This window comes from Poecilia reticulata, chromosome 4 (genome assembly GCF_904066995.2).
Source record: "Poecilia reticulata chromosome 4, P_reticulata-male-v2, whole genome shotgun sequence".
NCBI lineage: Eukaryota > Metazoa > Chordata > Actinopteri > Cyprinodontiformes > Poeciliidae > Poecilia > Poecilia reticulata.
In genome coordinates, this window is record NC_088833.1 from 4297330 (window position 1) to 4313718 (window position 16389).

General features: G+C 38.1%; 1 protein-coding gene and 1 long non-coding RNA gene across 8 annotated transcripts in view; one reads left to right on the forward strand and one right to left on the reverse strand.

Annotated features, from left to right (window-relative positions):
* The window catches only part of LOC103463088 (discs large homolog 1-like protein), a 122137-nt gene that overhangs the window by 76725 nt on the left and 29023 nt on the right, over positions 1–16389 (reverse strand). For 5 of the 7 annotated variants that reach the window (XM_008406246.3, XM_017304454.2, XM_008406244.3 and 2 more), the window contains 2 exons: positions 10661–11104; positions 7484–7606 (listed from right to left, as the gene is read on the reverse strand). The exons of 1 other annotated variant lie outside the window; for it this stretch is intronic. In XM_008406246.3, coding sequence (XP_008404468.2) covers positions 7484–7606; positions 10661–11104 — 567 coding nt within the window. The remainder of the gene's footprint in view (positions 1–7483; positions 7607–10660; positions 11105–16389) is intronic. One more of the 7 variants, XM_017304455.2, reaches the window with a different exon arrangement.
* On the forward strand, positions 83–7597 carry LOC103463089 (uncharacterized). The gene is made up of 4 exons (XR_533455.3): positions 83–531; positions 2886–2996; positions 7214–7310; positions 7428–7597. It is a non-coding gene; the product is annotated as an uncharacterized LOC103463089 (long non-coding RNA).

The following is a 16389-nucleotide window of genomic DNA, read 5'->3' on the forward strand; positions in this document are numbered from 1 at the left end:
GCAGCACCCAGCTCTCCCACACACTCCTCTCTCTGTCAAACACGAGCGTACATAAACAAGTAAACACAACGGCTAGAAAACGGAAAAATCTAATATATGAAAATAATGATAATAATCAATAACACACGTAAAAATCTAAATAACCCCAAAGTCGAGCGCTCAACATTTAAAAACACACGGCTGCGTTTGCCTCCCGGTGGATTAGCCACAGGTGGGGCAGGACCCCCCCTCACCCCCCATGTCACAGCTTCTCCCCGCGTCTCCGTGGGAACCGTTGCCACGGCAACAGCTTGCAGAGGCCTGAAAATACACCTGGCACACGCAGCCTGACTAATGTGTTGTTTCCTCGCATTGGGATGGATGAGATTTTTCACACTTTCCATTGGACTTCTGAGCCGAGTTTTACTGCAGATTCTGTAAAACTCGGAGCCAGCGCAGGTCGGCCCGTTTGGTCGGGAAGTTTCTACGGCTAAAGTCTGTTTTTGAGAGCTTTGGAGACTCAATGTCAGCGTCTGTCAACCAGACTTTCAGGTAATTTGGGGGGCAAAAAGGAATAACAGCAGCATAAAATGTTTTATTGTCACCAGGAGAGTTTCAGTGAATGAAAACTGGGCAAAAGGATTCAAATCTATGCTGTTATTTTGACTTTTTTTTCATGAAAATGAGGTTAATCTTATAATTTCAGATTTTTTTTTGCTAAATTTTTACTTCTGGAGCTCAGAAATTTTCACATTTCAGAGATTAATCTCAAAATTTCAACTTTTATATATACTTTTTTGCAAATGTACACGTTTTTTCTATAAAATGTATTAAATTAATCTCAATTTCTTTTTTTCCGCAAGTTTTTGACTTTTTGAGAAATTTTCCTATCGATTTTCTGAGATTAATTTCAGAATTTCTGTTTTTTTCTTGTAAATTTCTGACTCTTGGAGCTCATCAAGTTCCAAGTTTTTCCTATAAGATGTCTGAGGATCTTTTTGAGATTTTTTTTTCATTATTGCAAAATTATGACTTTTGGATTTCAGAAATTGTCCAGTTTTTTTCTTGCAAAGATTAAGCTAAAAACTTTATATATTTTTTTCTCAAGAATGTTTGATTTCTGGAGTTTAAAAATTTCCAAGTTTTTTTTTTTAATCTCTAAGATTAATCTAAAAATTCATGATCATTTCCCTTGCAAACATTTGACTTTTGGATCTCAGACATTTAAAACTTTTTCTTGAAAATTTCTGAAATTAATAAAAAATTTCATAATTTTTTTTCTTGCAAATTTTTTATTTCTGGAGTTCAAAAAAATTTAGTTATTTCTTGCAAATCTCTGAGATTAATCACAAAATTTGTGAGGTTTTGGTGGAGATTTGCTCCTTTCTTACTATCAAAAAATGACCCTAGTTTGTTACCGTAGAATCCTGAAGTGCTTTTAAATGTAATAACTGTTTGCACCTTTGGGTTTTGGACAGTCTGCCTGAATTTAAAACAAACGTATCATAAAGTGGGAACATTTCCCTCATGCTGTTATTACAACAGGCTGCAATTCAGAGGGCCGGTGGTTCGATGCCCTGCTTCTCTGATCCTCATTGTTAAAATCTGAAGCTCTTATGCATCTCAGAGTTCGTCTCGTTGAGAGTGATACTCATGAAAGCAGTTTCAACAGGTCTAACGGCATTACGAAGGCAGAACATGAATCCATTAACCAGCAGCTTCGTCTCTCTTTCCCATCAGAGCCATGCAGTCTTTCTGATAGCAATTATTAATTATATATTAGTCTTATTAGAGATAAGATGGTGTTTAGGGGAGTGGCTGCCTTGACTGACGGCACTTTAAGTGACACTGAGTGAAAAAATTCACTTTAAGAAGCTTTTTATAATTATCAGTGTGCGTTTTTGTTTTTTTTAGTGCATCACAAAACCTTGTTCCTGTTGGATAACCAACCTTTAAGTCATTTCAATATTCTGCTGTTTGGATATTTTGTATAACTGAAGTTTGATCCAAAAATGTGGACTCCTCTCTTAGAATACAATTAAATTCAGACTGAATGCAAATCTTGAGCCTTTAAATCCACAAACCTCTTGGTTACGTCTCTATGATTATAAGTTCATCCAGTTTACAGATAAAATTAACACAAAACGCTACAACGGGTAAAAGAATAAGGGCATAATAAGGTAATATTTTATAGATTATGAAGGAGTGTGGTCAAAAATAAGAAAAAGGGACAAGTGGTAAACACAAACTGAACCACTTTGTCACATGTTATCAATTAATATATAAACACTTTAGTAGTTGTTAATAACTCTTTATTATTCATTAATTAATAGTCAGAATGAGACTGAAAAATGAACGACTCACAAAGGCTTATTGAGCTTAAAAGACAATACAAAATGTTCATTACAACAAAATCTAGATTAAAATAAATCTGTGAACAAATTTGGCTCACTATTTGAAAAGAAACCAGTAGATTTGGTCTCCTTCTCAGCCTTAACTAATGCATAATAATCAGTTATTAATGATTTATAAAGTGTTCTGAGATTACTTAACATATCTATGAACTATTTATTATCCATTAAAGGAATATTTATTTTTATGTGTTATCTCCATTTACAGATACAAAAACTGATTTCATTGAATATCATTGCAGCCAGTCAATTATATAACTTGTGTGCGGCTAACACGGAGCAGCTAGCTGAGGCTAGTTGAGTCCAGTGGCACACTGACCGTGTCTCAACCCTTAATGCGCCTCTCTCCCTCGTGCACTTGTCTCCCTTAAGTCAAATGTCAGCCAGTGAATGCCAACTCTATCAATATTTCAGAAGCAATTAAATAAAGCACACATCATAAATGTTTAATGTCACACTGCTGAGAAAGCCAAATTTTCTCTTCTATCATTACAGGTACAGGATGCCAGTGGCAGCCTATGAGGCAAACACTGTGTTTACTTGTTAAACAAGCTGCAAGCACTCAGTTTGGACTCACACTCCAACCACTTCAGTTACATTCAGCAGGTAACGTAACTTCACATCACTGTGTTCAACATCCAGCTTGTACATGTAAATATATAACAAGGGTTGTCAAACAAAACCCCAACAGATGTAATAAATATCAGCGTTATCAGCATCACTAAGCCGATCCTGGTGCTTTCAGGAGCACTGAGTGAGAGACTCTCTCCTTTAGCATTCCTAATCATTTTGGCTTCCCCCCAGCCCTTCCATTAGACCGCTTTCAGATTCTGGTAAGGCCGATTTTGCAAAGCTACGTCAAGCTCTCATGGTAAATAGCAAACACAAAGAGGAATACACCAGAGCCTTAGCAGAGGAAGAAAGCAGCAGCAAGGAGATAACGTCAGGACAGACATACTGTTTACTAGAAGGAATGAACTTAATATCACTTATATATGTATACTGTGCCTCAGAAACGTGTTTATACACGTTAATCTGATCCAAACGGTGCCGCATTGTAACCACAAACTTAAAACCGCAAGATTTAATTGTTATTAGAGAGAGGATCGATCCAAAATATCAACAATATCAATAGTCATTATTGGTATCATATCATTTCTTTGACATATTCTACTGTGTTTTTGTGTTGTAGTTTCTCAGATCAGCCTAACAAAAGGTTGAGTTATCATTTGATTTTCTCTCAAATTAGAATGATTTGCACTTTGTTTGTTTAGGAAAAAACTGCACACAGATTTGTTTAATGACTTTGTTTTTGTTTATCATATTAATAATGATACAAGATCAATTCAGTCTATTTAAATAGACTGGTTGAAGGAGCTCCACTCAGCATGGATTTGAACTTGTGTCTTTATTTACTTCAGCAAAGCTCACAGTTTTTACCAAATTCTGTAGCTTTCTGTGTACTTCTAAATCTGCTCCTTAGTCACATCTTTTCGGGGTTGCTACTGCCTCTAGTGGCGTGGGGGTGGTAACACAACTAATATAATTACATTACTAAATCAGAATACCGCAAAGTCTTTATTATTTATTATTAATTTTTCATTCTCTTAAGAATGTAGAGCTAATTAAATGACCTAAACAAAACCTTAAAGTGGTTCCAGTTTCTCTCCAACCTGTTGAAACTGTGGCAGATTTTAAATACCTTGGGTCGTTCCTGGACATTCAGCTCAACTTTGCTGAAAACACTCACTATATTTTGAAGAACTGTTCTCAGAGACTCTACCTTTTAAGAAGACTTGGTGATCATGGGGTGACCCGACTAGACTCTAGTTGGGTCACCCCTATGTCTTGAATTTGGGTTTTAAAAAATCCTATGTTATTTATCACTACAGAAGGGTTCAGTGAATGCGTATATGAAACTGATGGGTTCGGTACCTCAAAAAAGGTTAAGAACCACTGATTTAAGTAAATGTAACCAGTTACTACCCAACTCTGTCTGTAAGCAGAAACAAAACAGATTCTGGGAATCAGAATTTATTAGCACAATATGGAAAATAACTGAAGTTTGATTGAAAGTTTCTCTCAAACTTATGCATCATAATTCACTGGAAATCTATGTGGCACAATGTTGTACGTTATTGCAAATGTAAAATAAATGTACTAATCCCTCAGGTATAAATATAACCTAATTGTTAAAAAGTATTGAGAGTGAGTCGGTGAGTCAGAGAGTGATTATTTTTCAAAGTTTTATGTCAGATGACCTATTGCGTAAATCTCGTTTGCTCCGAGTTTCAGGCAGTGGGAGGAAGAGCAGATCGTTTGGGGAGTGGAGAATCGGTTGATTGGCAGAATGATTAACTCTAGACAGACTCTGCATCAGTCCGTCTGTAATTCTCCCTTCGTCTTTCGCCACTCCCTTCATCACTGTCCATTACTTCCTTCCTAATTATCCGCATTATCTTAATGACTAAAAGCCGCAAAGGTTTCTAAGTGAACATGCTGCCGTATGTGTGGCATTTGAAGGAAACAAATGAGACTTTACGGTTCTGCAGCATTCCACCTCTGCAGAAGAAGCAGTAAATTTAACCAGGGAGTTATTTAAAAGATTGGTTTGGCTGCTTGCTTTGAAGGCACTAATCAGGCTGATGTATCGGACAGGCGGGCAGGAAGTCGGTAAACTCTACGCAGGTCGACACGGTGAATCAGGACGTATCCAAACATGCATCTTCAGTGACTGGTTCTGATTAGACCGGCTGCTTTTTATCCAAACAGGGTGGTGAAAACGCAGCAGAAAAAAAGTTACACAAGTTTAACTTCTTGGGTTAAAATCTTAGTACACTTGAATTAAGACAAAACTAAGTTACAGCAAGACATAGCAGCTTGCTTTAAGAAAATAATTACTTAAACAAGAAATTAGATAAAAAATACTTAAGATTTTGCGGTTTTGCAGTGCAGTGTGGAAGATTGGGCTCAATATATTCAATTCAGTTTTTGTAGAGCAAATGTAAAATATTCAGCAACATATAGGAGCTAATAATTCCTAATATAAATGGAAAAAAGTACCTATTATTTCACTTATAACAAGACATTTTTCTGTGTTATAAGTGAAACAATCTGCAGTGGAAGTAGAACTTGGTTGCTAGGTGACGGAATGGGCTTGGCTGAGGTTGCTAGGTAACGGCACCTTTTTTTTTAAATAAGTGAAGCAATCTGCCAGTTAAACTGTACTTTTTTGTTAATGTTATATGTTGCTGAAAAGGTAAGTTTGTCTTCTTTCAGGTCTCCTAACATATTTTCACCAGAAACTCAACAACATCTTCTGGTGTATATTTTTGCTTGCAGATAATCTAATTTGTGTTCTCATATTGTATCGACACGTCTATAATAATCAGAACCTGACACTACCAGTAACATCCTTCAGCACCGCTCGCAGCCTGGAAACGGCGACATATGTTTAAAATAAACTGCGATGCAATCATGTGAGCCCATAGTTATGTGCAGCGACACGTTACGCCCTCGTTCCGACACTTCACTGCAAGGTTTATGCCAGCTTTCAGAAGCAGAAATATCGGAATAAACATTGGTGATGACGGCTATTTAAAACAATTTATAAAAACTGCCAGGGCGTTATTTAAAACACTGGTGTTAAATAACCAATCTGTAGTAAAACTACTACTACGTTGTAGTTTTATACACTGTAAATATTAGAAATTATTAATAAAACAAGCAAGGGACTTCCTATTACGGTAGGCATTTATTGTGTCATTTATCATTTGTCATGAGAAATTACTTATATTAATTTTGATTTATGTTTTTCACAATAAATTCCAATTAATGAAGTTTAAAGCCTTCCAAAACCGTCCATATATTGATAATTTACTATAAATCTGTTTGGTTTTGTGAATTAACTCAGTCCCCATCTGTAGTTTGTCCTCTGCTGCCGCCTGCAGGTTACAAACTGTAACTGCAACTAAAGTGAGTAAAATAAGTAAAATATGTTCCCAGTTCTAATAATGATCTGGATTTACAGACGCACACAAAAAAAATGAACAAAAACAAAAGAGACTAAACCAAATGTAATATTTTAAAGCTTTTAGGTATGAAATGAGATTATTAAAAATAAATATCACATCAGTACTGTCATTAACATTCACATGCACTGTTTCTACAACACATATATACATAACTGAATAATCCAGATATTAAAATATACATGCAGAAATACAATGTAGTTTTAAGAGACACATGTACCGCTTTTAAATGCCAACACAGGCGAACATATCGCTTGAATATCTTTTGTCATATTGTAAAAATAACATAAATGTACGACGGCGCATTGGAGCCACTGTTGATAGAAAACAATGGAGGAATAAGTTTCCCCATTGAGTTCAATCTCAAAAATATTCTAGAAAAAATAAGGAAATTTTCGTAATTTTCTCCCAAAAAAAAGAAAGATAAAAAAGAAAAGATGGACATTTCTGAGTTTCAAAGGTTGAAAATTTGAGAAAAAAACTCAGAAATCTTTAGATTCACTCCAGAAAACAAGAAAGCTTCTGAGTTTGAAAAGTCAAAAACTTGCTAGAAAAACATCAGATAAATCTCTGAAATTTTCCAGGACAAACATGGAAGTTGAAACTCAAAATTTGCTCTCAGAAAGTTTCCTTTTTTTAATTTATTTTATTTTTGAAATTCATCTTAAAATATGAGTTTTTGTGCTGGCATTTTGCTCCTTCTAAAATAATTTGTATATTCAACAACCCCAATACGCCACCGTATAAATGGCAATATTTTCTCTGTATAATTAAGTTTTAAATTTTCAACAGACTCCAGTCCACTCATGTCTCCTTCTTCTAAAACCCTTCTGGAGGCATTTCCCCCTGATGTCTGATTCCCTCTGCTAATAAAATCACTGGGACTGCTGTAAGTATTTCTAACTGTATGACGTGTAACAACATTCAAACATCACTGACTCCAGCAACTAATAAAAACATGGATGCTGAAAATATAACTGCATGCTCATTACTGGGAACCAACCAGGCATGCGTGACGTTTGAGGCCATGAATACATGCAATGGCCACAAAGCAAAGATTACCTGATAGTAGGAGTGGCTTTGTGAATACAGGGAGGAGAAAGGCGGGGCTGGAACCTCGTTCAGCCTCTCGCCTTCTGGGTGAGGCCACGCCTCATCATCAAACGGAGCCTCAGGTGAGTCTACCTACAGCGTACAGACACAGCCCAACAGTTGGTCAAAGTTGGGGTAGCGTTACAAAAATCTGAAGAAATGAACCGCTGCTGACCAAAAACAACCAATCAGAGCCAGGAGGAGGGTCTTAGCGCTGTCAGTCATGGTTCTGTCATCAGAACCTGCTGTGAATGCTAAGGCTAGTTAGCATGGTCACCAGTAACTGATAAACTGTTTCCCTGTAACAGGAAGTTGTTTCTCTGCCATTAACTTATTTAGCAACGCCTACATGAGGTTGATGGGCAACGCTAGGATCCACCTCCCTGCTCTGATTGAAGAAATGCACCGCTCCCGACTAAAAACAACCAATCAGAGCCAAGAGGAGGGTATTAGTACTGACAATCATGCTAAGGCTAGTAAGCATAGTCAACAATGATGATGGATTAACAGTTTTACTGTAGCAGCAGGTTATTTCTCTGCTATTAGCATATTTAGCAGCATGTTCACGAGGATGACTGACAGCACTAAGACCCTCCTCTTGGCTGTGATTGGTTGTTTTGGTCGGGAGCGGAGCAACAGTAGCTCAGGGAAGAGGTGGGAGAAATTGTTTTTCTTTTTTTTTAAACTGATTTTCCGTCTCATTCTGTGACGACATCGAGGCAGTTTGAACAAAAATGTAAAAAACACTTTAAATTTTAATAAAACTTACATACTGCAGCCTTAACAACTGAGCTGCACTTACATTTAGGATAATTATATTATCACTAAACAAGTTAAAGTTGATAATGTTGATGTTCTCGACCGAAAACATGTTAAAGTAGAAAATCAATTGGGATTTCTGTTAATGGTGTGAAAATTAACCATCTACATCTGACTGTACATTCAGCTGCATTTCAGTTTAATAATAATAATAATAATAATAATAATAATTAACTGAAACATTCTGGAAAATAAAGTTATGCTTTGGGATGTGAAGAGAAAACGGACAAAAGCAGATTTGGAAAAGCTGTTGTGCTCGAGATGAAGCGGAAAACTGTTTTCTGTTCTCACAAATGAAAAATGCAACATGGTTAGAAGTTATGGATGAACAGAAACGAGTCGATTTGATAAAAATACAAAACTCTGCACAGGTATTTGGGTTCTGTGTGAATGAAATGAGCGATTTTACCTGCTGAGCATTACATCGAGTTTTAGATTTCTGCCATGAAGTGAGCACCAGAGTCGCCCAAACTGGTAAAATAAACCTGACTCAAACTCAGGAGCCTGTATTTGTTTTTTCTTTTCGTCATTAATCAACTAAGCACACCAGATTTCTACGTTTTTTTGGACACCACAGATTTTTCACGTGGCCCTACTTGCAGTTTTTGGAAACGGGGTTATGCGGAGCGTGACTGTGTGAGTGAATGCTTGGGAGAAGAGACAGAGAAAGGAACATTTACATGGCGAGGACAAGATGGCTGGTCCATCTGTCATACCAAAGGAAGCCAGATCCAGCACCTGTGGTCACACGCATTCAAATAAACACACACCATCTGGGAAGAAGTTCTCAAAATAAACCCAAAATCCCAGCAGCAAACACACACGCTGACCGCAGACGGAGGAGTTTTATCCAGACAGACAGGTGATAAGTCTGCAGAAAGCATTGATGATAATGGAGGTAATGATGCTGTGATGTCATAAAGGTCAAGTTATCCTAAATGTCCCCAGAATAAATAGCTTTAATTTTTAAAATTAACAGTAAAACATATTTGTTGTGATTTTGGAGTGAGTGGTATCTAGTCACAAGGTGGAGCTGCACAACAACTTTTCCTGCAACAACGAATCTCTTCGGCTTTGGCTAAAGTTTTCCACCTGGTTAACCTTTGAACTGCTGGTTCTGACATTTTATTCCCACAAAGATGGAAACACAAAACACACTCAGCTCTGTTACGTACCTAAACAAATACAGACGTGTTTCTATCAAACATAGAGACAGATTTTATAGAATTAAACCCACCACACATGCCAGAGCATTAAAACAGAAGAGGGAGAACATCGTGATCTGATGAAAATGAAGCCAAAGACGAAGAAATTAAACATGTTAGTCGCACCAACTTGATAGGAAGTCAATATTTAACTCCACCAGTTGGTAAAACACCAATTACTGTAGCAGTGGTGTTGAAATAAAATCTAAATAAATGCAAGTCAGACAGAAAAAAACGATGCAGATGTGTTAAAATCTACCAAAATAAGGAGGATTTAAGAAGACAAAGACAATGAAACAAAGTATTTATAACTGAAAAATAGGGCAGGAGCCTCAGCGCAGATCTGCAGAAGTTTTCTCCTGACAGAAAGACAACGTTTGTGGCTGAAGGTGAATTCAGACAACGTTGGCTCCAGACTTTGTCCACTATGTTCGACGTAATTTGAAAGTCACGTCTTTAAAGATGCAGTGTGCAACTTTTGTAAAAAAATCTTGTTTTTTAAACCAGACTATCAGGTTTTCATAATGATAATACGCTAGTCTTGGTTCAATTGGGGAATAAAAACACGGCAACATTTGTTACATTTTCAGCTGCTGTGGTTCAAATTCACAAATTCCAGTTCCCCTCCTGGCCTTGGGGGGCGCTGTACCAAGAACCACTGAAGGAAACGACACAAAAACTTTTGAAACTTCCTTCTTCACAAAATGTAAACAAACATGGAGTGGAGTCAGATTTTAGTAAAAGACTACGAGCCGTTTCTCCTTGCATCGCTAGACTCTTCCCTTTGTTTTAGTATTATTTACCCAGAATGCCCTGTGCTGTTAGTCCACTTCCTGCTCCAGTTGACTGTTTTATATGCATTCAAACTGCACCAGGGTTCACGTCAACTAAACCAAAATCTAGGTTTTAGGTTTACCAGAGTTCGATTGAGCTTTCACACTTTCATGAACTAACTGGACTTTCTGACGGACCGGACCGGAGTTCGGTTAAAGCGGACCAGACAGGGTTGGTGTGAACGCAGCTTGAGTGTCCACAGTGAGCAAAAAATGACATTCATGCGACTAATCTCTGACACCGACTGAACACAACTACTGAAGTCACACAGGGCGCCACATGGAGTTACCTGAGCAGGTGCGATGTGTGTATGAGTGACGTATCCGTGGACATGTTGGATCTGGGAAAGCTGCCGCTCCGCCACCTGCACCAGCTCCGCCCCACGCAGGTCACCGGGGCGACCGAGGGAGCCGTCCCTCCCCAGGGATCGGTCCCGTTCTCGCTCCATGCTCCTTGCTCCATCTCGCCTCCAAGTCCCTCTGTCCCTGCCTAGCGTCCCTCCCTGCCTCCCCAGGGTTCCTCCACTTCTTCCTAGGGTCCCTCCGTCCCTTCCTAGAGTCCCTCCGTCCCTTCCAAGAGTCCCTCCTTCCCTCGCCAGGGTCCCTCCGTCCCTCCCCAGAGTCCCTCCGTCCGTTATCTCTCCGGCTATTCCCATTGGATGCTGATGGCAGGTGTGATGGTGGAGTCTTGGCGCACCTGGTGAAGCCCCTTCCTCTTCTTGATATCGATACTTCTACAGCGATGGAGGGGTTAAAAAGTGGGAAAGTAAAAAGAAAATGCAGGAAAGGGAAAGGCAAAACATGGTTCAGGGAATGAAACACAAAGGAAGAAAAAGAGAAAATAGATGTTAATAATTAGAAGTAAATTATTTAGATTCAAGATTTAGAAGAGTAAAAAAAGAATAGAGCGTCACCCTTAAAGGGGCAGTGTTATGTATTTTCCAGACATATGTTTCCATTTTATATCACAATCAAGTAACTGCTTTATTTTCAGTTGTTGTCTATATCAAATATGACTTAAAAGTAATTTGACTTCCTAATTTAGCTCCTTGAAATTGGGTCTCAGCCTCTTTACAAACTCTGAGCAGCAGCTCCTATAATGAGCTCAGCAATTCCACCAGGTGTTTGCTAATTGCTGATGGCTAGTCTGAAGGAGCTGAGGACTAAAGGATTTCTCAAACAAGCATTAAAGAGCCAAAGAAACACTCCAGGTATGTTTTTGTTGAGGCAATAACATCATAACATGACAAAACCCGTTGATTTTACGTAGTACTGCTCCTTTAAAGAGACAAACAGAGCGTGAGTGTGTGCACACATGCATGTGTAATTAGATGTTAGATCGGACATTTTCTTAGTGTAAGCACACGGGCCAATGCAGGTGTACACCCAGCATGGCAGTAATTGTTTCCTGAGCTTCCCGACCTGCACATGCGTGACCGCCTCAACTGACACACGCACGGCTTGAAGCAGAAGTTTTCAGGCAACATGAAAAAAAAATGTAATAAATAAAAAACTGAGCCAGGACGGTGAAGAGGGGACTAGAGCGCCTCAGGGAGGAACAGTTTCCTTCTCTCTTCCTCATAACTGTACATCATCATCATGCCTCTTTCAGAGCCACACCAACCGCTCTCCTCTAACTCAGCTTTTACAAACACTCTGCAGCTCCTTTATGAAGTATTAGGCATTTTATTTTCCTATAAAGGACAAAATACAGAGAGGAAAAGGAAAGCTGGTGGGGGAGGGGTGTACGCTGTGATGCCAGATGTGAATATAACATTCAGCTGGAGGAAAACCATCAGTACGAAAAATTACATCAGCGCAAACTCCTTTACTCACTGAGCTAATTTAGTGGTTCCATGGACTTTAATCTTTTATTTTATGTTTTGCTTTTGGACTTAAAACAATCTGAGAAAACAGGATGTGCTGTGAAAAACAGATGGCTTCTTCAAGCTGCACGACAAACAAAACGTGGCTCACATCAAGATAACAGAGTAATTCCAGCAAAAGCTGCGCCTCCAATTAAAGACAATCTAGACACAATCTCTTCCCTCCATTCGGTAAATGACAAGTTTATAAATTATATCCTGAAAGCGCAGCTTGATCCTCACCTGGGGTGAAGAAGGTACAGTGAGAATCTGCTGGAAAATGTGTGAGGCGCTCATTTAAAAAGCTTTGTGGTTCTTATGCAGACAGACTGCTTAGCTGTTTAAACCAACAGAAATAATGTTTTGCATGGTAATGCAAGCCACTGAACGTCCTTAAGACATTTTACATTTGCAAATATTAAAATGTCAACACCACAAATCCAAAGGAAAAGGGCATAGATGTTATCAGAAAAAAAGCTAACAAACAATTTAGCAGTTTTCTCATTAAAGATAACCTATTATGCTTCTTTGTACGGGTTCGAATCAGTCTATGGCCTATCCAAAACATTTTAATTCAATGTTTTACACAAAATCATCCTTAGATGAGATTTCAGTGTGATCAGTTCTTTGTTTAAGGACCTCCTCTCACTTTAAATCCTCATAAACTGCTGCTGACTCAATCCCTAACTCAACGTTTTCACTCGCACGTGAAAATGTCTGCAAACAGACGCGCAATTTCACAACTGTACGTCTTTGAAAAGCAGTAGTGGGGCCTCCTGCACAACCAACAAGAAAGCAGCAAGTGGTTTCTGGACAGTTAGTCAACGACAAAATACTTTTCTAGCAGCCATTTTGCAGCACATACAGCGGTAAAAAAAGCAGACCAAACATGCTGAGCAGCTGTGGTTGCTAGGTAACGAGCAGAACTCTGCTGTGGTTGCTAGGTAACGAGCGGAACTCTGCTGTGGTTGCTAGGTAACGAGCGGAACTCTGCTGTTGTTGCTAGGTAACGAGCGGAATTCTGCTGTGGTTGCTAGGTAATGAGCGGAACTCTGCTGTGGTTGCTAGGTAACGAGCGGAACTCTGCTGTGGTTGCTAGTTAAAGAGTGGAACTCTGGTGTGGTTGCTAGGTAACGAGTGGAACTCTGCTGTGGTTTCTAGGTAACGAGCGGAACTCTGCTGTGGATGCTAGGTAATGGGGCAGTGCCTGCTGATTTGTACAAAAGCTAATTTTCTCAACACCAAGAAACATTAACTTACTGCCAAAAAACTCTTTGTTGGTTTTTTTTAAGCACTTGGGTTGTTTTTAGAAGCAGTAGAAACCCAAACGGAAGTACAAAAATGTGATAACTGTGAATTTTGCTTAATACGTCTCCTTAAATATTAATTTAAATCAGTTTCATTTTGGCACACTTCACACTTGATTCATTTATCCCATTCATATTTTATGGCTCTCATAGCCACATCTCTAAATGCTCACATAGGGATTTTCAGTGACACCAGTGAAGTCGTACTACTCTGTGAAGAATGCTGTTTAACAATTTAGCATCGTTTCAAGGTACATTTCTCTCTGGGGCGTTCAAGGACATTCTGCTTCATGGTTTCCACTCATCCAAACCACATGCATTCATAATTCCTCTGACGCAGAGCTGGGATTAGGCTCATATATGCCCTTGGTGAATCTGCAAGGACATCTGATCAATTTTTGATGGCACTGATAATTCGTACAAGGAGGGCAAGTCAAGGTAACTTTATTTAGATCAGTGGTTCTTAACCTGGGTTCGATCAAAACCCAGGGGTTCGATCAATCGGTCTCAGGGGTTCGGCGGAGCCTCTGCCGCGGAGGTAAAGACTCACTTGTGTAAAATCGTGATGACCCCTCGCTTTGCCATCACTTAATGCAGAGGATCACGTTACATTGCTTAGCCAATCAGAGGATCACGTTACATTGCTTAGCCAATCAGAGGATCATGTTACATTGTTTAGCCAATCAGAGCTGCGGAGAAGCCCTGATTGAAGGAGCTTCACTCTCAGCATGGATTTGAACTTGTGTCTTTATTTACTTCAGCAAAGCTCACAGTTTTTACCTAACTCTGTAGCTTTCTATGTACTTCTAAATCTGCTCCTTAGTCGCATTTTTTCAGGGTTGCTACTGCCTCTAGTGGCGTGGGGGTGGTAACACAACTAATATAATGACATTACTAAATCAGAATATCGCAAAGTATTTATTTCTTATTAGTTTTTCATTTTCTTAAGAATGTAGAGGTAATTAAATGATCTAAACAAAACCTTAAAGTGGTTCCAGTTTCTCTCGGTGGCCAACCTGTCGAAACTGTGGCAAATTTTAAATGCCTTGGGTCGTTCCTGGACATTCAGCTCAACTTTGCTGAAAACACTGACTATATTTTGAAGAACTGTTCTCAGAGACTCTACCTTTTAAGAAGACTTAGTGATCATGGAGTGACCCGACTAGACTCTAGTTGGGTCACCGATATGTCTTGAATTTGGGGGGGAAAATCATATTTTATTCATCACTGCAGAAGGGTTCAGTGAATGCCCATATGAAACTGGTGGGTTCGGTACCTCAAAAAAGGTTAAGAACCACTGATTTAGATTAAACTATTCATTCACAAAGAAACACAAAGAGCTAAAAGATCAAAAGGAAAACTTCATGATTGAAATCTACAGAAATATTAACACCTAATATCATGTACTGATTTATAGGAATAAATTAGGTTTAATGATTTCTTATATTGTCATAATATTTGTGTTGTAATTTCCTTTGTTTTGTATTTGATGTTTGTATTTATTGACAAAATGTATGTAATTAAGTCATTTGACCTTGTTTTTATAACCTTTGTTTTTAGTAAGACAAATTACTTAATGTCAACAGATGGAAAAAAGGCATTTTGGTTAATTCTGGCGTATTTTAAATAGCGTATGTTGTTCCTGCCAAATGAATTAAAAAATTTCAAAATAGACCAATAGGACAATTTTGAAATCTATTTTTAACAAACAATGATTTTAAACTAACTTACAAGTGTCTTGTATAGGAAAGTTGCTAGTTTCCTAGATTGCTAGGAAGCTAGGACGGCTAGCTTCCTAGCAACCTTTCCAATAGTTTACTAGGAAAGTTTGCTTGCTAGTTAGCAAACCAGCTAAAGCCTCCATGTAATCATTCTTGAGAATACTGAATATAAACAGACCTCATAAATAAGGTATTTTTATTTTGAAATCCAGGTGATTAACGAGATGTCATAAAGTCAGAGCAGAAGTTTCTGAGCCGACTTTGTTCAGGGTGTAGCTGCGTCATGGCGAGTTCAGGGTACAGTAAGCGAGGATAAATTAACGCTCCTATCAGACAAACAGAGCCTGTAGCTAAGATAAGAGACAGATTCACCTCCCCTGCAGAGAGCCAGACAGCCACACAGACAGTATTAATACCATGACCTTTTGACCTCTCTGTAGGTAGCCAACAGACAGCAAGAACACACAACACTGTGTGTGGATAAGAGTTTATTTATATTAAAAAAATTTGATTATAGTGATAAAACATATCAAATAATAATGCTGTAATAAGATTAATCAAATAATTGCATGATAAATTAAATTAGGTTGATAATTTCCATCCAAATGCATTTTATTTATGTTTTCGGTTGTGTGGGTTTTTAATTTTTAATTATTATTTTTGATTGTTGTTTTTTTAATTGTCCAGTTCCCATGTAGTGTTCTGTAAAAACCTAAACTTTATTACTTTGAGAATAAAGTGTAGGAAATACATTATTATGGCTTTATGAATATATCACCTAAAAATTGTCTCAACACAATATTTTTATTGCAATAACTACTGGCACAATTTATCCTTCAAAATACTTTTTCTTTTTTTTTGCGACAAGCCTATTTGCAACTTATTTATTTATTTCATGTTGACCTGAGCAAAGGTTTTGAGTGAAAAGGAGCAATTTGAAGAAAAAAAATCCTCTCAAAAGTTAGTTCACTACGCCAATTAAGCATCAATCATACATCTTTAATCACAAACAGGAAACGTAAAATAAACATGTTTTAACCAAAAATTCACCAGACACAGTCACACACCTGCAGTTTTTGTTAAAGTTTCATAAGTTTTTTTTGGAAGAAACTGATTTGGAAACATT